The 20,995-nt window shown below is 42.0% G+C and overlaps 2 protein-coding genes and 1 long non-coding RNA gene across 6 annotated transcripts in view; 2 read left to right on the top strand and 1 right to left on the bottom strand.

The window, feature by feature from the left end:
• Positions 1 to 16,009, top strand: part of apba2b (amyloid beta (A4) precursor protein-binding, family A, member 2b) — a 59,804-nt gene extending 43,795 nt beyond the window's left edge. For 3 of the 4 annotated variants that reach the window (XM_086182312.1, XM_086182330.1, XM_086182322.1), the window contains exons 7-14: positions 3,639 to 3,674; positions 5,607 to 5,693; positions 9,552 to 9,737; positions 11,038 to 11,217; positions 12,719 to 12,931; positions 13,014 to 13,133; positions 13,544 to 13,684; positions 14,760 to 16,009. In XM_086182312.1, coding sequence (XP_086038438.1) covers positions 3,639 to 3,674; positions 5,607 to 5,693; positions 9,552 to 9,737; positions 11,038 to 11,217; positions 12,719 to 12,931; positions 13,014 to 13,133; positions 13,544 to 13,684; positions 14,760 to 14,831 — 1,035 coding nt within the window. In that variant the 3' untranslated portion in view covers positions 14,832 to 16,009. The remainder of the gene's footprint in view (positions 1 to 3,638; positions 3,675 to 5,606; positions 5,694 to 9,551; positions 9,738 to 11,037; positions 11,218 to 12,718; positions 12,932 to 13,013; positions 13,134 to 13,543; positions 13,685 to 14,759) is intronic. The other variant, XM_086182339.1, reaches the window with a different exon arrangement.
• Positions 16,010 to 16,823: 814 nt separating this feature from the next.
• Positions 16,824 to 20,572, bottom strand: sord (sorbitol dehydrogenase). The gene is made up of 9 exons (XM_086182370.1): positions 20,510 to 20,572; positions 20,380 to 20,413; positions 19,648 to 19,812; positions 19,401 to 19,560; positions 19,180 to 19,298; positions 18,710 to 18,775; positions 18,427 to 18,605; positions 17,647 to 17,768; positions 16,824 to 17,546 (listed from the first exon to the last, which is right to left on the bottom strand). Exons 1-9 carry the CDS (start codon positions 20,561 to 20,563, stop codon positions 17,381 to 17,383), a joined length of 1,065 nt encoding a protein of 354 aa, XP_086038496.1. The 5' UTR covers positions 20,564 to 20,572; the 3' UTR covers positions 16,824 to 17,380.
• LOC147269300 (uncharacterized) lies at positions 19,231 to 20,759 on the top strand. Its single transcript, XR_015109728.1, has 3 exons — positions 19,231 to 19,383; positions 20,295 to 20,344; positions 20,456 to 20,759. It is a non-coding gene; the product is annotated as an uncharacterized LOC147269300 (long non-coding RNA).
• Positions 20,760 to 20,995: the final 236 nt, after the last annotated feature.

Below are 20,995 nucleotides of genomic sequence, written 5' to 3'. Positions count from 1 at the left end.
CGAAGTTTACACTGTGCTCTCCAGCATATGTAAATCTGGAAGCAAACTGCACATTGGTGTTGCAGCTCCAGAGTAATATGAAAGTGCTTCAGAGCTGCTGCTTTTGGAGACCTGGAAGTAAATTAATATTGTAGATCCTGCAAAGTCCATCCTGGAAAGTTTCTGCTTTGGAAAACAATTATTTGACAACCCATTCCCTTGCTGTCTTATATCAGGCTCTGAGAGGGGTTTTGATGTGAGAGAGCATTTCATCAGTTGGGAGTGTTCTCTCTTCTCCGTGGAGCCGTCAGCATATTGTTACACATTTTTTGCCTCCTTTGGTAATGGCCTGTTGGAAATTATGACCAGTGACTAATCCCATGTCATCATATTCATGGAGTATCAGAATATGTTTCTCAAATATCTGTACATATCTGGAAGGAGAGCACTCCCTCTGCCTCCAAGAGAAATGTACTTCAGCACATCATTTGCAATTATTTCATACTTAAAACTATGATTGATTTTTAGTTAATTTGGTTGCTTTTAAACATTTCTAATGAGATGCTTTTTGGGTCCATTGTGATGCATGAGTGGTCTTTTAGGGCATCTAAGGAACTCGGCCAGATTGGGCTGCAGGGTGTGAGTTTGACACAGCCAGCTGGATAGTAGGATTGCTCGCATGTGAACATTATATTTCCTCTTTCTGACACTCGCTCCCAGCCCTAAGTGATGTTGTGGCAGCGATGTTCCAGTTCACAAGAATGGTACAAGTGCAGCATAGAGACGCTCAAGTCCATTAGCTTGATTGCTTTATTAACAAAAAGTCCCCCCCATCCAAGTTTGAAGAACTCAAAATTTACCACTCTACTCAAAGGTTAGACTTTAAACCTTCAGTCTAATAAAAATTATGATATGATTCAAGTGCCATGTGTTGTTGCACAGTCGCTACCAAGCTCTCAAGTGAACACAAGCTGACTGCCTTTCTAAATAATGAACGACGTCCTGGGAAGTCAGTTTCTTTTAAAAGTTACATGTTGGAATGAGACTTGTGACAGATGAGATGGATAGATGTGTGTTTGTTTTTCTACTGGGATTCTTTCAGAATTGAAGAGTAGAGAATCAAAGACAAAGAAACGTTTTCTGTCCAAATGTGAATGATTTTACCAAAGAAAATAACAGCTGTCGTTTCGACAAACCTCCTCATGTGGCGCTTCTTTCATGTACAATTCGGTTCACATCTTTGAAAACAAAGTGAGAAAACAGTTTTTTGTTTTCTTTTCCAACTGAATAACTTACAAATACAATGGTATTTGTAAGTTATTCTTTGTCCCTCATTCCAGGATGATTTCATGCCTGGTTCACCTCTTCTGAGTGCTCCTGTGTCAAAGCTCGTCAGAACTCATCACAAATTATCCTGAAGAATGAGGGTTTGACAGGCGAACTTAACGTCACAGACAGGCTCGCAGCTCAGCCGAGGGCATTCTGCAACAATGAGGAAGGGTGTCAGGTGATGTGCTACGAGCGTAGAGCAAGAGTGTGAAAGTCCTTCTCACTTCTGGTTGGTTCTGGTTTGTCTTGTTTGGGTTCTTCTCTCACTCACTTTCTCTCCTGCACGTTCTTAAAAGCTTGTCAGCTTGTTACAGTTCTAGACGAACAAGACCTTGTCAATAAGTTCTTTGATTTGTTCTTGTGGACTTATACACTTAGAGCAACTGACATACGGGGTTCTGTTCAAGGGATTTATACGTAGGTCTAAAGCACACGGTGCCTTTCAGGATCCATTCACTTGAGTTAAAAAATACATAGCCTGGGTGTAAAGTCAGAAGCACAGCACACACAGGTTGTTGTACAAGTCTAAATGAGTCATAGGTGTGTTTTGGACGTAACTAATCTACAATTCTACAATTTCATTTAGCAGACGCTTTTGTCCAAAGCGACGTACAACACAAGCAATCACGATGGTTTGTCCTCCTTTTCAAACCTGCCGTACTGTCAGATTTGTCTGTATATATCGTTATCAGCTGACCCGCTACACCAGCAGCAGGAGTACATACAGTTCTCTGAGGTGAAGCAGGTGGGACACTGATCTTTTGCCTGTTAGCATCTGAAATGGTGCAAACGCTACATGCTACTTTAAGATAGTAAATTTGCTACTACAACAGCTTGGGTGACATGAGAGAAGAACTGAGTTGGTCAGAAAATAGCAATAACACCTGTGCTGCGCCGTAATCTTTCACCGTTAGATGGACAAGGTCAACTGCACACAAACTCCAGCAGCATACTCAAGTCACATTTTGACTATACAGTATATGTGCATGTGTAGGATGCTAAAACTCACTAAACTGAGCCCGATGTAAGCCAGGTAAATTGTAGCAACTACACCAATATAGGTTATTTATGCAGATCTTTTTGGCATGATGCTCAGCGTTTGATGTAATATTTATGTGGCTCACTCTTTCCTGCCGTCTGTTTCCTCCCTGATCAGTTATTCTTTATAGCAGAGCAGGAGTTGTTGTGGAAAGCCTCAGATGTCTGTCTTGCATGAGAACAGATCATGGAGGGAAAACTTTACAAATTGAAAACCCGAAAAAGATTCTTCCCTTTAGGCTGTTTTCTGCTTTTTTCTATTTTTTAAAATTTTACTCATACTATCCTAGTGGATGCAGCTGCATGGTGGCTCACACTCAGAAACGTTATGATAATATCCTCTGGTTGATGGTGGATCGAAAAAAGACTCAGTAACTCCGCTTGAACCCAACACAGACAGGTTGATTTTAAAGATGGCATCATGTAAAGAGAGCTCCAAAAGATTACAAGCGTGAGCTTCTTACTGCAGGGTGCAGCAGCCCCAAATTACTAATAAATTAATCAAACATGTTAGCTTTGTAAAAGTGCTTTCATGTTTATGTAAGCTCTTCAGTTCCAAACGTGGTGACTTGACCTTGTATCTTTTTTTTCGGGGGGGGGTGGGGGGGGACTTCCCAAAGGATCTAATCTAAATCCTTGCTCTGGGCTTTGGCCTCTGTGAGCGTTGTTGATCGTTTTCCAGCATGTTTTTTATGTTTTTCCTGGTAATAGCGTTTCGACTGTGACATGACCATGGAAGGTGCTAAAAGCAGCCAGTTTCAACCCAACAAGATTTAACTTTGTGTGCAGTGAATGTTTCAGTTAACTTTAATGCTTTAGAATTGCTTTTTCCATTTGTCTTCCCAATGGTGAATGTTCCAGTCCGAGAACATTCTATTTTAAATTGATAATGAGAAATAAACATGGAAAGAAACAGAACTAGCTTGATTTAAATGTCAGTAAGACAGTGTCAGTTTATGTTTGCATGCTTTTTGAATTGCTGTGTTAATGTGTTAAAAGGAAAAAAGGCAATTATTACCCTTTATATTTGCTGTTTTGGTTTATTTCTGATAACCAACACAGCTGTGCGAACGCTACCTCCACACACACTCTTGCTCTCTCTCTCTCTCGCTCCCCCGCTCTCTCGGAGAGCAGTGATAGCACAGCTGCCGTTTGGTTTGGGGCTTTACTGTCTTACCTTTTATTTATCTCCTTTATTTCCTCCCCCCCCCCCCCTGTTTTTTGTGCTCCTGTATCTGCTGACCTTGTCCCATCCCAACGCCTGCCTGCCTGCCTGCCTGCCTGCCTGCCAGAGGGTACAGAAGGCTGCCAAAATCAAGAAAAAGGCGGTGTGTAATGAACAAAGCAAAAGGAAAAAAAAAACCTTTGGCCACTTCCCTCCACTCTCACCTTTTCTTTTTCATTTTGTTTGTATGTATGTGTTGCTGTGTTTCCCTTCCCATCTGTGTCTTGCACGATTGTTGTGGTTATTAATTAATCAGGCAAATATTCGCCAAGTTTTCTAGAAAGAAGACAATGAGTCCTAAACTTCAAAGAAGTCTTTTTTTTTCTCCAAATGTGATCACTTTGAAAGGAATACTGATCTTTATAAGAGGTTATAATGATAAAACAGTGGTTTCAGTCAAATTGTTAAAAAAAAACATGTCAAATGACTTGTCATACTGATACGAATATGAGGCACAAGCCAGAGGAAGCCCTGAAGCTAAATTTAACAGCATGTAACATGCCAGCAGGACACACAGCATCCACTGGGATCAGCAAGAGTGTAAATATAACAGGGCATTAGTTGCTCATCACAAGTGCTGGTTTTCACATCGATAAGTACAGAACACACATATGTGCCCAATGTGCTGAATATACAGTTTGATTTGGTCTCATTTATTATCATTTTCATAGCATTTCTAATCCAGTTTGAATGTTTTTGGAGAATCAGAGGGTTTTAAAGGATTTAGTGGTTGAGCCAGTATGAGTGGCAACCAGCCATGTCTACCAACACAAAAGAGATTGTGCGAACACAACTTGACACAAAATTTCTCACAGGGTGACTGAAACAATCTTAAAAGACAAAATAAACCCAAGTACTCATCGAAATTCGTAAGCCATACACAAAGAGCACAGTCACAATCCCTGTCCCTGAAATAGGACGAAAGATGAGAAATAGAAACTCTCAAACAGGGTTTTACCAGGTCATCGACCAAATGAGCAAATGACGTATGTATATTATAAATGGTGGAGGTCCGCGGAAGACTTTGACCAGCGTTATCCAGAAGGAACACACACTTGCTCTCGGCTGTATTTCCGCCCATGTAGTTGTTGTATGTGGACTGAAGATGCTCATGTATTCACACTGGTGTTCAGTGCGGTCACAGTACGTCTTTGACCACCTTCGGAAATGGTTCCCCTGATCTGATCACAAATCGGTCCGCAGTGCATCATGGGTACATGTAAGATTGAAATCGAATCGCCCAAAACAAATTTTATGGGGTTATGGTTTCGTTAGCTTGTGTTGCTCCTGTTGCTTTCAAGTGATGCTTAGGAGGGGTGCAGGTAAAAGCAGCTCAATGAATTGAATAAGTGAGGAGAGGAACAGTTGGTCTGAATGGTGGAATATCAGACTCTCCAGGGACTCATTTTGTTCCTGATTCATGTTTCTCTTTTACCCAGGGATAGACAAAATGCATTCTGGGAAACATGTACTTCTGAATTAACAAAGCAGTTAATATAAATAAAACATTTTATCACTGATTATTCACTGGAAGGTAACATAGCATAAATTATTTCCTTCCCTGCATCTTTGTACTTATAAAAACGGAAGTACTAATGAATGTTTTCACTTCACTGCATGCAATATTTAAGTCTAACTATGTTCTAACAATATTTTTTGTTACCTCATTTCATATCCACCAGGCAATTTGACTTAAAGTAAATAAAACATGATTTAATTGTGTTTGCCTGCTGAATTGTGTGCAGTGTTCTGGGCTGAAACGGCATCGCTCTCATCAGTGTAACAGCCAGCTGGTGAGGGTTTAGCATTAAGCTGTTTCCTGTTCGCGTGCCAGCTCTCCATCCTGGTGCCAGGACAGTTGATGTATACTAACACCACTGCCAAAAACTTATTTTTTTTTAATTTTTTGCTTTCACCAACTCACATTTAGATGCAGTATCCTGTTCATCTAACTAGCATTTCTCTGGCCCGTCAGGTATTAAAATCCAGGTAAATTATACAATCGCACGAACTCTTGTGTTTGTATCTTCTGCAGAGCGCAGATGGAGATGCTCAAACCCTCACCGAGGTGGATCTGTTCATCTCCACCCAGCGGATCAAAGTCCTCAACGCAGACTCACAGGTGAGTACCAGAAGCTTACATGTGACAGCCCCCTACTGACTATCTTCTTATGAAGCGCTGCAGCTGATTTTTAATCCCATGACATCATTGTCAGAATTGCCCTCAACAGAGGACAAGAGCTGACGTGTCTGGGGCATCAACATCTGTGCATGTAGCACAGGGGTCGGCAACCCATAACACTCAAAGAGCCATTTCGACCCGGTTTCAACGGAAAATACAACACTGGGAGCTGCAAACACTTCTTATATTTAAAATAATACTATATATATATATAAACACACACACACACACACACACACACACACACACACACACACACACACACACAATATCCGTAATTTCCGGACTATAAGGCGCACCTGACTGGAAGCCGCACCAGCGAAATTTAGGTAAAAAACAGATGTGTATATATACAAGCCGCACTGGACTATGAGCCGCAGGTGTTTTAATGTTTAATTACCATACGTAAGGGTTCGTGCACAGAGGGGATTGTCAGGAAAGAGATGGCTGTTTGGGGAAGCTTCCGATTTGTTAACATTTCCTACAAACAACAAGTTGCATACATGTATAACTTCAAACAATAGTACGGAGCATGAACCGTGCTGTGTAAACTGTGCTGTATAACATGACACATCGCGTTTCAGACACACAAACTTTCACAGCATTCGAAACGTATTTACTCTGTAGAAATAAACGTGCGCTCTCAGCGCGCGGACCATAAACAAAGCTTACAGCACTCGACGAGGCTATGCCTAATTAATAGGGCTGCAACTAACGACTATTTTAATAGTCGACTAGTCACCGACTATTGAAATAATTAGTCCACTGATCGGATCATTATTAATTTTTTCTTAAATTTAGCATGAAGTTGATTTCATTTTATGGCAAATGATTAACAAGAAAGATGGGTACAATGAAAAATACATCTTTTATTGAATATACTGCGGATTCGTACAAAAATTAAATAAAAACGTCCTGTCTAAAATCAATTAGGCCCAGTGCTCCGTCAGTAGAGACATCAATCCATAAATAAATATACCTCTATCCATTTTTTTAGGGACAGGCAAATAAATAAATCAAAATCAAGTAAACATTTTTTATAGCGAAAATACGCTTCTAAAATGTACAATGTGTGTCATAAAAACTGTATTGGCTTGAATGTTACTTGAATCTCACCGAGGTGAATCAGACTCCGTTTCGTTCAACTGCCCGACGTGCTCTCTCTTTAAATGTTCGTGCATCACCGCCATGACACCAAGGTCTGCTTTGCAAACTTTCCAAGTAGTCTTTTTATCCGCCGTATCCAGGCTAAAATGTTCCCAAACTTTAGAAGTTTTGGTATGCGTACCTGATGTTGACGCCGCCATTTCTGTATGTTACCGCTCAGAGACAGAGATGCTATTGCGCATGAGCGACTCTCGGCAGAGATTGTAATCAAGTATGAAGCCTCACTCTGTTGGAAAAACACGTGTGGCGAAAATAGTCGACAATGGAATTCATTGTCAACTATTTCTATTTTTGATTTTTGTCGACAACGTCGACTAATCGTTGCAGCCCTACTAATTAAGTGTTTTTTTAAAGTGCCTATAACACAGCAGTAGGCCTAAAGGTGCAGTAACATCTGTTTAAAATATAACCAGCCTACCAGAAACCGCCAGCCGCACCGTTGTATAAACCGCAGCGTTCAAAGCAGGCGGGAAAAGTAGCTGCTTATAGTCCAGAATTATATATAATTTTATTTTAATATTTCGAGATCACAATAATCTTACAATTTACAACTACAATTAAAGAAATGAACAAACACAAAGAAAATACTTTGTTCAGATATTGCGCAGTTTTGGTGTCGCTGGGCTTTCGCGCATGCCGGCTGCCTGCTGACACGTCGAGTGCTGTCAAACGTCTCTGAAGAAGGCGAATGCTGATCACCGAAATTGCACAAGGACTGAAGAAAGAAGTTAAAAACTTTGACTTAATAAGACGACATGATACACGTTTTTGAGACAAATAACATACACTTCAATCGGACACTTATAATTTATTTTCCCAAGTCACGCAGAGACGCAACATAAGGGTGAAAGAGCCGCATGCGGCTCCGGAGCCGCGGGTTGCCGACCCCTGATGTAGGATGACGCAGCGCTACTGCTGCCAGCTGTTTGACTGCAGCACAATCTGCTACGGGATCTTTTAGCATGTCCTTAGCATGCAGTTAAATATTCTAATCATGATCCAACCTGACATTTGTAAAAAAAAAAAAAAAAAAAGTCATAACAGGAGCAGTTATACAACAGCAATTCCTTTGTAAGCTGATAAATATTCTTTATCTCACAAAAAGTTTAAATTCAGGCTGAACTTTCCTAAGATTCAGATAAATGAAAAATCGTATTTATCCCTCAGATATCCTTCTGTTCAACAAAGCCTCTCTGTGCTTCTTGTGCTTTGTCAAAGTTTTTTGGGGCTTTTTAGCTGAACAGCATAAAGCTGCTCTAAGTCCTCACAGGAGATGGAGTCTCTGATAAGCGAGAGCTTTGCAGTGCTTAGAAAAAAATGAATCAAGCTTTGTGTTCACTGAATATTTAAATGTATATGTGATCGATGATTCATTTGCAACATTTCAGTCTGAGCGGCTGTCTGGCCGTCTGAGCAGAGCACCAGTTTGTGTGTGTGTGTGTGTGTGTGTGTGTGTGTGTGTGTGTGTGTGTGTGCGCGCGCACGCACGTGCGTGTGCATGTGTGTGTCTCCGACTGGCAGAAACTAGCGTGCTGCAATGCAGTGTCTTAACTTCCCCCCTTTCCATCTGGTTACCTCTGGCACTTTTGAGAGAGAGAGAAGACACTTTGTTCTACAGTTAAATGGCTGGAAGCTGCTCGCATGTATTTTCTGACATTGACTCAGAATAAGAACACAATCCAGGGCTGGAACAACCACACTAATGAAGGTGACGAAACCATTGAAGTGGTGTTGGGTTCAACTAAAATGACATTTTACCTAATTTACAATTGACAGTAGAGAATAAAAAGATGCAGTCGTACTGATTCACCCACAACCCCCATGTAAACTGCTGCTGCGTAGAGGAGTTGTATTTAGACAAAAGCCTCATAAAATCCACACGACGACACAAGACAATTATCAGGCTGAGTGAACAAATGTGATTACAGCATTTAGGTCACTTTGTTTCATCTACATAAACACTCTGGTATCCAGAGGGGAAACCCTCAGGGCTTTTGAAGAAATACTGGAAGGATTTTAGTTCTTCCAAAAGAATATGTGAATTCTGTAAAGCAATAGATCACAATATTTCTTCTGCTGTTTTGTTTGTGAATCAGCGACTCCCCTTATGTGCTTCTGTTCTTCAATTATTATCAGATGGACACGCACTTGAGGTCTAAGAGTTTTGGCGATGTTTCACATTACACTAGAATGTAGATATAAACGCTCCACATAGTCACTGAACATCAGCTGATGAAAATACATTTGGTGTATCTTGAAGGTAGTGTCAAAGAAGCACAATTGCACAACTCAACTATTAAAAGTGTTGCTGGGATTTAATGTCTTAGTTGATTGGCTCCAGTGTGGAGTTGCTAGCCCAGTGTTTTCCACATATTGTTTTACTGCTTTGCTGTTAGTTGAAAAGCACCAGTGTGTTAGATCTAGCGCCATCCAGCCATTAAAGCAGTCTGCAGCCACTCACCTCACCCCTCCCTTTGGAAAGTCTTTCAAGGTCATTCATGGATGATGCACAGTTTCCCAAACTTGGTTTCTCAAACCCCAACAGAAAAACTCTGCTTTTCTGTACTCAATCATAAAAATACAGTCATTTACATTTCAGTTGATGTGTGTTCTTGGTTGTTATACCCGTAGGAAACAATGATGGACAATGCGCTTCGGACTATTTCCTACATTGCTGATATCGGAAACATCGTAGTCCTGATGGCAAGACGCCGGATGCCACGCACAGCCTCCCAGGACTGCATCGAAACTACGCCTGGAGCTCCCGAGGCAAAGAAGCAGTACAAGATGATCTGCCACGTCTTTGAGTCGGAAGATGTAAGCGCTTCTTACCTTGGGATCCATGTGTCTGCCAAACTAGGAGCAAACTATTATTGTTCTGTATTCATGATCCTCTGAGACAAGGCAGCCACGATGACCTGATCGGGATTCTTACCTATTATCCTCCCTCACCAGTTATCATTTGTCCTCTTTTATTTGGAAATCCTTGGTTGTTGTTTTTTTTTTACAGCAAACCACTGATGTGAAATGATATAAATTGGCTCGGAATTCAGTTTTTTGCATTTTGAACCACAGAGCTGCGCTATGATTCTTGTTGAAGTCGTTTCAACAAGACTTGGCAACTTCAACAATGTACCATAAAGCAGCCAGCTACTGGCTGTCTGTGCCAGTCAGTATAAAAGCTGGATTCCAATCTGTCCTCTCGGAATCAAATTCTGCTGCCAGGTTGAAAAGGCCAGCCAGAGTTATAATATCAGCTTAGAAACTTTTTTGGTTACTGTAACTCTACTTCCTGTATTGGAACACTTTCATTTTGGTCTGCAAAAATATTTCTTAGTGTTTCATTTTAGGATTTGGGGCTATTAATGTGTAGTTTTACATTCAGATAAAGAGGAAAGGTGCTAAAACAGAACACTTGATCAAAGTGTTCAAACTGGAAATTCCATTGCAGCTTTTCCAACGTGAGTGTTGTGTGAGATCTCGTTTCTCTTTAATAGGATTAATTAAAGCAGGGCTGTTCAATGTCTTTTACCCACATTGATAAAATAAGATAATATAATTGATGAAGGATTTCATGGAAATAGAAAGTGAACAATATGTTTATGTTCCAATATTGTTTATTTTATAAGACTCCTGATGATATAATTATTGAGGTTTTGCATTGTTGTGAGTATGCATTCATTGGAGTTCTGCTTGTTAATCATATTTCGAGATTCTCTGCTCGCTTGTGTCCACGCTGTCATGCTGTTGTCAGGGGATACGTGTCCTGTGCTGCCAGTCTATCCCGTTTAATAGTTTATTAGTTATTGTAGCATTAAGATGCTAATCAAATCACAATATGAACAAATTATAATAAAAAACACAAATAAAAACAGAATTCCCTCCCCCTTGTTAACTGCAGATGTCCTCCCTGTACTTGCAGCTGTGTGTTAGTCTGCGTAGGAAAAAATTGCTGTGGACAGACAAAATGAATTCATATTATGTCTTAACATATTCTTGGCTGACTCAGTGACTCTATTGTTTGATGCCACTGGAAGCTCTCCTCCACTCGATTGTTATTTATATGCGTTTGAGAGAAGATAAGCTTCTGATTCCTGCTCCTCCTTTATCACCACAGGCTCAGCTCATCGCTCAGTCCATTGGCCAGGCGTTCAGCGTCGCTTATCAGGAGTTCCTGAGAGCCAATGGCATTAACCCTGAAGACCTGAGCCAAAAGGAGTACAGTGACATCATCAACACCCAGGAGATGTATAACGATGACCTCATCCACTTCTCCAACTCTGAAAACTGCAAAGAGGTTAGTTCATGTAGCATGAGCAACATACGCACACATTTTTTCATATCCAGGTCTTTTTTGGTTTGTGTGCATTCATGAGGCGACTGACACAGCATGAAATCAAGCTGCAGAGACGTTAGACGAACACAAATCTACAGTAGCGTTTGTCTGATTAGACAGATGTACAGGAAAATCTACTCAGCTCCAGCTCTTTTTCAGCCTTTCCTCTTTTAGCTAACTCTGTGCCCTAAAAGCATTACCAGAGGCTTTTGGAGAATTAGAGACCATGAAACAGTTTCTGCTGTATGAGCAGGGAAGCTGCCTGGGCACTTCCACACAGCTGCTATATATTGGAGGCGCATGAGTAATTTGTAGTGATGGGCGAGTTGGGCTTTCTTCAAGCAATAAAGCCTCCCAGCCAACTGTGCTGAAAAGAAGTTCATTTTTCAAGGCTGTGTGTGTTCTTGAGTAACATTGTCTAGTTGAAAAAGTAGAGCAGATAAATGTTTTCTCCATTAAGACGGTGTGGAGTGGAGCTCATCACCTGGGCCTTTCTGAGCTAAATTAAATAAATGTTATAAACTGCTTACCTGTAATCGGTCAGTGTTTCAGCTCCTTATAAATGCATGGAAATGAGCTTGATCACGGCAAAGTGTCAGATAGTCCACTCAACACTACTAGATGGAGGTGTGGAGGGTACAGGCTCAACATTTCATTAATAAGCTGCAGGAATTAATGACTGCGCGTGTAATAAAGACTTCTATTATTCTGCTGACTCAGGGTGAGCTGTCGGCCTCTGGCGCGTTCCTGCTGGGGCCTTAATTAAAGCTGCAAGCAGTGATGAGCGTGACCTCACCCCTGCACACGTCACAAGCTGTTGTGTCGGGTCAGAGTGAAGAGAAACCTGGTCAGTTTAGGAGCAGACTAATGTGCACTGTAGGGAAAATATCACTTCCTGCTTCCACTAGGTGAGGCTAAAGAACAAATGTGTACTATATTGTGTGTTGTACATCATCTGAAGACAGCACAGTGTCACTTTGATGTAAATCAAATAGTTTTTTTTACATCAGGTTTACATCCTGTAACCACTAGGTGGCACTCTAACTTAAATTTAGCTGGAACTCAGTTGTGAAGTTTGGAAACGATCCTTCCTTGAGGAGTCTACTTACAAAAGTTTTATTTTCTACGGCCAAATACAAAAAATTGGCCACATTGCCATGGTAATGGCATTCGTTTCCTCCTGAGACATGATGCATGATGACACTGATACACCAATACCTGTAGCTGTGTAGTGTGATAGTAGTGATGTCAGAGGCTAGTTTTAGATTAAATCCTCAGATGGGTTTGTCTGTTGTTTATCCAGGACTGATTTCACAGATTGTTACTCTGAAGTGAGTGGTTATCAATCATCTTTAAACATCTCCAGCAGTCAAACAATAAAAGTCCACACCAGCGGTCGTATTGTTTTAATATTGTCAGATGTAGCGGCTCTAATAGCCATCCAACTGCCCCCTGTCTGCAGCTCCAGCTGGAGAAGAGCAAAGGGGAGATCCTGGGGGTGGTGATAGTGGAGTCCGGCTGGGGCTCCATCCTTCCCACTGTTATCTTAGCCAACATGATGAACGGCGCCCCGGCGGCGCGCTCTGGCAAGCTAAGCATTGGAGACCAGATCATGTCCATCAACAACACCAGCCTCGTGGGGCTGCCACTCGCCACCTGTCAGGGAATCATCAAGGTACAGAGGACGCCTGGGAAAACGCCATGTGAAGATTAAAACCAGATAAAGTCATGGCTCTTTGTGTGTTTTTGTGTTGAAGGGCTTAAAGAACCAGGTCCAGGTGAAGATGAACATTGTCAGCTGCCCTCCTGTGACCACCGTCCTCATCAAGAGACCAGACCTTAAATATCAGCTGGGCTTCAGCGTCCAGAACGGCATCGTAAGTGTACATCTGGTTCTCTGAGCTGCAGAGGAGTGGAGAACACCTCATAAAGCTCTATTGTGTTCCTGCCGTCCAGCACACAGATGTTTGCTATGGTAGATTTATGGTGCAGCTTGAGTGTTTTACTTTCCTGTCACACTCTAATCTGCTCCTTTATTTACACTATATTGGACACACTCAAGAAACACAGTCATGTGCAGTGTGCTGATGAATTGATATTTTGAGTCAGGCAATATTTATACGCCTAAAGGATTGCCTCAGAAAGAATCCCATTGTCTTTAGAGAGGATTTAGTGTGATACCAGCTCGTCATTTTCCTGTAAATAAAGTATCTGTCCCATATGGCCTCAGTAGTGTAAATGTAGCATGCAATTTGTATTATATACGCATGTGTGTTTCATCCTGTAGATATGCAGTCTAATGCGGGGGGGCATCGCTGAGCGGGGAGGGGTTCGAGTGGGCCACAGGATCATCGAGATCAATGGTCAGAGTGTGGTGGCCACGGCACACGAGAAGATCGTCCAGGCCCTCTCCAACTCTGTTGGCGAGGTGAAACAAACACACATTCACACATGGAACTTGAACAAAAAAAAGCAAATATTCTGTTTCCTGTTTAGCTATGACACAGCAAGTGCCATTATGGTGAGGTGGCTTCAAATTCAAGAATCTCTAACTCAAGTAATTACTCCTCACAGGTGTTGGTAGCCATCCTGGCTAGTGACCATCGATTGTAAATTGTTTCTGTTGGATTTTTGGGCAGATAGAAATCACTTGCTATCATGTGATTAAGGTGTATACGCGTCTGCTAGGATCAGAGGAATCTGTGTATTAATCCAATTATTGCTGCTGATCAGGTGAAAGTGAACAGAAGACGTTTTTTACGTGGCAGTGTCTTATTCAGAGTATTGGGGGCATGGGGGAGGTGAGTACAGTTTCCCTCAGCATCACTGGAGACCAGGCCATCACCCTGTGTCGGATATTGAAAGTTGTCTCTGAAACAACATGCAGCCGTGCCAACACGCTGGTTTTGTTTACCTTTAAAAAGTGAAGCAGAACGAAGTAAAAACAAATGATACTGTTGGGTGATACTGAAAGGAGACACCGCACAATGGGATAGCAATGTCCCGCCCGCTGTCTCATCCCGATGGTGAAGCCATTGGCTTTATGTCAGCCTTCAAATGTACTAGTCCATGTAAAAAGCAGGGAGTCTGGTGAAAAAGCAACACTCTTGACTTGCCCTCAAGTCAAAATGCACCAAAGTTAGTTGGGATTTTTATGACTTCATCCTGCATCTCAGACAAAAACTGTCACATGGACTCACAGATGAGGCTAATGGAGGCTGTAGGGAAATCAGAAGTACGATACCTACATTAAATACGACAGAAACAAAACTAGTGAACGATTTTGGTTTAGTTTAATTCAAAAATCAAATGCAGAAATGTTAATTTTAAAAATGATAAATCAGAAGGGCATCCTGCAACCTGTGCTTTGTATGCATTTCTAGGCAGTAATCGTTGTTACTTTGCAGAGATCCTGTACATAAACGGACCTGCAGAGCTCCTGCATGAATGTTCCTGTTTCATATCAAATAAATGTCTGGTTGACATTGTTCTTCCACAACCAGATTCACATGAAGACAATGCCGGCCGCCATGTTCAGACTTCTAACAGGACAAGAGACGCCCATGTACATATAAACGGCTGCGGGGACGCTGCACAGGAGCGACTGCTGGTCCGCTGAAGGTCTTACTGGTCAGACCCAGCTGACTCAGTGGAGTGAGGGGTCGCTTCCCCTCCCGTTCATCTCATTCTTTGGAGCTGATGACATCACTTCCTTGCCATTTCTTCATTGTTTGTGTTTAACATGCAATGATATTGATAATGATATTCATTTTTTTTTCATCTGACCAGCTGAACAATGTTGTTTTTCTATTATTTGTCGTCTGTGCTTTTCCGTGGATGATGTGAGGACTTAATGAGAGAATGCGTTGCCATTTGTATTTTTTTATTCATGTAATACAATATTATGCTTCTGCTATAATTGTATAGTTTCATTTTTTTCTGTTTATTTATTTCTCATGTAAATACATATTTTGCTAATATCGTGACGGATGGTGATGGAGTGGGAGGAGCTACAGCTGTGTTGTAAATATTTACTGAATTGAAAGCAGACAATGATGAGGCAAAACACAGTGAAATGCTGCCAGATTTCCTTTGAAAAAGAATTTTAGAGTTCAAACTTTGGGTCAAGTTAAAATAATGTACATGCAAACCAATGCTTGCAGCAGGGGTTTATGGGAGAAACGCCATATCTTTTTTTCATTTCCTTCATTTTATGACACTCAGCCTCTGGATAGTCTTTTCTAAATCTCATGTACAAACACTCACACACCTTTAAATGACAATAAAAAAAAACTATTAACATGCATCATTTATGCTTTTTTATCACACACGAACAATGAGATTTCTTTTGTGTGCTAATCTACTGTGTGCGTTAACCTGTTGTGTTCCTGACTGAAACTCATGCATACTATGAGCGGATCGTGAATGTAACCGTGTCGTGCGAGCTGTCCCATCACCATCAGCAGTATTAGAATGTGTGTACATAAAAAGAAAATCGTCTAGTATTGTGCTCACGTAGAAGGAAAACACACAGGTTTAGTGAACCTCATCCCACCTGTATGTTGCCGATGACGGAGAGAGAGAGAGAACTGTGAATCACACACTGTGACTGAAGAAGCTGCACCACCGCAGCTTTACAACACACTGTACTGAATTTGAACCGTATGGACATTATCTGTGTGCATGCCTCGTAAAGTAGTGTCATGTCATTGTGGCAAGATAATAAAATCTGAGCTCAACCTGGCTGGATCTGTTGAACTGAATCTTAAAGAGGTTTGCTTGGTTCTATGAAAGTAGTAAGGCCTCTTATATAAATACGATTTCATGATTATAGATGAATGTCAGCATTGTGCCCTCATTGTTCAAATCCATGTCACCGGATAACTTCGGTCTAACTCTGGGTTTTTTTCCTTTTTATTGTATTCATTGTGTACTAATAATAGCCTTTAGATCGAACGCATGCGTTACGATTTGATTTCTAATGGAAGAATTTGTAAAAACTCTTATTTCAAGTGAACAGCTGTAGGGAAAAATTGTATTTCTTTGGAGAAGCAAATGTTGACAGTCAATGTGAAATGGGAGCGTTGCTCACATCCATCGTCATCTTCCGCTTATTCCTACACGTAAAGGGTCGCGGGGGGGTGGAGCCTATCCCAGCGTCAACGGGCGAGAGGCTGGGTTCACCCTGGACAGGTCGCCAGTCCATCGCAGGACGAACACCCATTCACACCTACGGTCAATTTAGAAAATCCAATCACCCTAGTCCCCAAATTGCATGTCTTTGGATGATGGGAGGAAGCCGGAGTACCCGGAGAGAACCCACGCAGACACGGGGAGAACATACAGACTCCACACAGAAAGATCCCGTGCCCGAGCCGGGACTTGAACCCGGAACCTTCTTGCTGTGAGGCCACAGTGCTGACCACTGCACCACCGTGCAGCCCGCGTTGCTCACATACGCAGGATAAATAAACTGCAGAGATCGTTTTTAAAAGTTTCCCAGTAATATCTCTGCAAAGATAATTGCACTTTTTGGGAAGCTGATTTTGTAGCAGTTTACTAAAATAGTTTATCTTCATTGTGTTACATCATTTCCTGTTTATTTACTGAATTTTATAAAGTTTTAACATTACAGAGTTGTTAAACCTTCGCTTCCTTTTACCGAAGTTCAATCTACAACTTAGTAAAATGGTTACTTTTGTAGAATTTTGTGTGCTCAGTGTAAGAGTTCATGGTCCATATTTGGGAGAATGGACTCTGCTGGGCAATCGTGACTCTACTTCCCCCCAGTGGCAGAAACCGGGTGATGCAGGTGATGTTGAAATGGGGAAAAAACAAAAACATGACACTTTTTTATTTTATTACTTAGATATTTCCTTTTCTGACTGTAGCCATGTATAAAATCAACTTAGATTAAAAACTGATAGCAAATTATTCAAAATTCTTAATTCAAATACTGGCTACAGCACAAGGTGTTTCATAGCTGGTGTGTGTTGCATGTCAGCTGTGAGCAGTCCAGCATTTTGTCGTCATTCATCTTGTTGCTACTAGTGCGTCTAATCTTTCTTGAAGTCACCATCCGGGCTGCCTTGTTCTGCCAGTGATGCCGAGTCACCGGCTCACGTCAAGGATCCTGGTTACTCTGGTCACACTTTAACATGACCTTAATCCCGAGACCCTGACGCGTTGTCTCAAAGGCCTGCACCGCCTGCTCCAGAGGGAAGCGGTGGGTCACAAGGGGCTTCACGTTCACTTTCCCCGATGCTAACATGGCGATGGCCATCGGCCACCTGCAACACAAACGTTATACAGAGTCTTTGAGTGAAGCCTCAGCCGCAGGTGGCGATGGTTTTATTTACGCGTCATCTGACAGAGGGAAGGCTGTGTTACGTGTTGCAGTAGCGGAAGACCCCTCTGATGTCCACTTCTCTCACAGCAGCATTGACCAGAGGGACAGTCGCCATCTCTGAGCCCAGACCCACCAGCACCACCACCCCTCCTGATCGGGTCGCCTGACAATAAACACAGACAACAACAACGGTCAGCAGTGCATAGTAAAACACACCAGTGCATCATTCAGAAGCTTTGAGAGTGATTTTGTCAAAATGTATGTTAAGTGTCAAATTGGATTCATTTTAACTGCGACCTCTGATTTAATCTAAATCTTGTGTAAAGTGTCCTTGGGAGTTTTTTTAAACGTGTTATTTCATGTCAAGTTTTAGTTGAATGTCTCGTCAGGTGTTTGTGGTATTTTTTTATTGGTGTAGATTTTGTCTTTTGCCTACAGTTTTTACTAGTTTTAGCCACATTTTCGTTTTATTAATTTTTGTCTTTTTTTTATTGACAAAATCTCAAAAGTTTTTGTCTCATTTAATCAATTTGATTACTGTTGGTTTTAGTCACTGAAATCTGACAAAGGGTAGTTGAGTAGTGTATTGAATGTGATAAATGAACTCTAAACCACTTGGCTGTGAAATGTAACATGAATTCACCTGTCAGTTGTACTTGGTGGATGTAAAATACGATAAACAAATAAAAATAATCCATTAGGAAACTTGAAAAACCTGCACAAACACTCCAACACTAAACTCTAACAAGCTAAACTGCACTTCAGCTCAACACCTGGCTGCGGGTGTGCCACTACTTCACGTTCTCCCATTATAAACGTACGTATATAGCAGTCTGCATGCTGCTCTCAACACCGGTGCATTCGATCGTGATGTGAGGCTGAGCGCCCAGCATGTCCTCCACACTCTTGGCCAACTGTTGAGGTCCGTCCCCTCGCTTCACCGCCAGCTGGAAGTCGGCGCCCAGCTGCTTGGCCATCGTCAAACGCTCTGGGAACAGATCTGAGTGTGACAACGGCAGATTAGAAACAAAAGGACCAATCAAAGCAAAGATTTATATCTGATGAATTTGAGTTATTTCACATAGAAATGTTTGCAACTGTTACCAGTGATGACGACTTGCGAGGCCCCCATCGCCTTGGCAACAAGCAGACAGACCAATCCAATTGGCCCTGTGGGAAGAGATGAGAGACAAACTGACAACCAACATCTCAAGACAAACTCTAATAATATGCAAAGATAATACGGAACCCCTCAGCTCTGCCTGAGCCAGATAACATTGCTCTTACCAGGAAAGGTCAGCTGTCGCTCCCAGAGGCCTTGCTTGTTTTGACAAGGCTATGTTGAATATTAAGTCTTACTACGAGTGTTTAGGGTCAGCAGTTTTTTTCTCTCACGTTCTGTTGAGTCAGGATGAATCCCACTTTTTGACTCCACCCACTGGGTGAGACTCCTGACTTGTGCAGGCATGTCGCTCAAATCCAGTACAATCATGTCTTTCATATTAGTTCCCTCAAGCGTCTTTGTTGCAGAATCAACTGTTAGTTTCATATTTGTACCAATAGCATATTTGTACCTGCCCCACAGATGAGCACGGTACTGCCGAGGGTTACGCCGGCCCTCCGACAGGCGTGGATGCCCACGGACAGAGGCTCAATCAGAGCCCCCTCCTCAAACGTCACGTTATCAGGCAACCTGGAGAGAAAAGACAGAGAAGAAAAGAAGAGGATGTTAGACAACTTTAAGCAAGAGAGTTGCAGTCCCGCCAGGATGTTGTTGGGTAATATCTGGTGTTACTTGTAACAGAAGTTGGCACTGTGCTTGTAGTATCTGCACAGGTTTCCATCATCTGGAGGCGTGGCACAGAAGAAGATAGTAGGCGATAGATTGTAACGCCCGCTTTTGAAGAACTCATCCATCTCTCTGGGTACACCTGGCTCGATCGCCACTCTGTCACCTAAAACAGAACATTAAATACCTCTGTTTTCAGATTAATTTGGATTATTTTCAGTTTGACATACATTTGCAACCGTTACTTACTCACCAACTTTAAGATGTTTAACCGCTGAGCCGACCTTCACCACCCGCCCAGAAGCCTCGTGACCCAACACCATCGGCTTTGTGACCACAAAGTCTCCGATGCGACCGTGCTGCCAGTAATGCACATCTGACCCACAGATTCCAACAGAGTGCATCTGCAGCAGAACCTCTGAGCAAAAAACACACCAAAACTGTGAGGATCTATTCTAACTCATGGGAGATTAACCTTTTCTCAACACAAATCAGCTTGATTTAATTCGTCTAAAAGACTGATCTCGCCTCTGATTACTTCAGTGACTCAGACGAGTATATCAAACTAAACAACACAATAATTCAGTCTACCAAATTGACAGCAGTTAAAATGGTGATGAGCCGGTTAGAGATATGTTTTCCAACAATGTAATTAAGTTGCAGCGCTGTCAAAGCCAAGCCAAATGCTGACAGCGTGCATTCCACACGCATGAAATCAACGGGTAAAGCTTCTTATATGTATGTACAATACATAAACACTCTGGAATTGCTCAAGTTGAAATACATGGAGAATGCAGTTGTGTTTCATTTTAACATTAAGTGAAAACCAAGATTTAATTGTTTCCTAAGAAGGATAAAAGTATTTTAAAAAATCTTTTAAATATTGTGCATGTTTTGTAGTGAATGTTGGGGTAATTTGAGTGTCGCATCCCATCAAGAACATTTTCAAGGTAAACATGTTTTCAGTCAGTTGAATATGACGTACCGTTTGGTCCTGGCTCCTGGACAGGGCGGTTTTCCTGGGGAAAAACAATAATCATGCGGTCACTTCATTCACACAGACTGCAGCCAACTGTCACTGAGCGAGCTGCAGAAGCGTTCTGCGGGTCTCCTACCAGCCTGAGGTCTCCCTGGGAGTGCAGCACCACGGACAGGTTCTGCTTCTCCATGACTGAGCCGACACGAGTAACGTTTCAGCAAAAACAGGCGGAAAAAAACTGACGAGAAAACGTCCTAGAGACAGTCCTGCAGTTTCAGTGTCAGAGTCCAACACTCGTCTTCCTCTCCGTGGGCTGCTACCACAACAAAGCGCGTGATTGGCTAATCCAGTGTGGGACAGTCCATTACGGAGGGGTGGACGCTGTTAGCTACAGAAATGTACCTATTCTCATGAAATAAATGCCATATCATACTACTTTTCGTCGTTGTAACACGGTGTTTAATTGTGATTGATCCTGAATCGTCCCTGTCTCCATTTTGACTTGTCTTGATGAATTTATCTCAAGTTGTCCCCCTTTCAAACCAGCCGTAGTACAGTCAGCCTCGTCTGAACGCAGATGGTGGACAGACAGGTGATGCTATGGGTGAGACCATAGACAGGT

Source organism: Aulostomus chinensis, chromosome 2, assembly GCF_037954235.1.
Source record: "Aulostomus chinensis isolate RoL2024-O1b breed Wild chromosome 2, RoL_Achi_v1.0, whole genome shotgun sequence".
NCBI classification, from domain to species: Eukaryota; Metazoa; Chordata; class Actinopteri; order Syngnathiformes; family Aulostomidae; genus Aulostomus; species Aulostomus chinensis.
The sequence above is the reverse complement of the archived record's forward strand: the minus strand, read 5'-3'. Positions and strand labels throughout refer to the sequence as shown.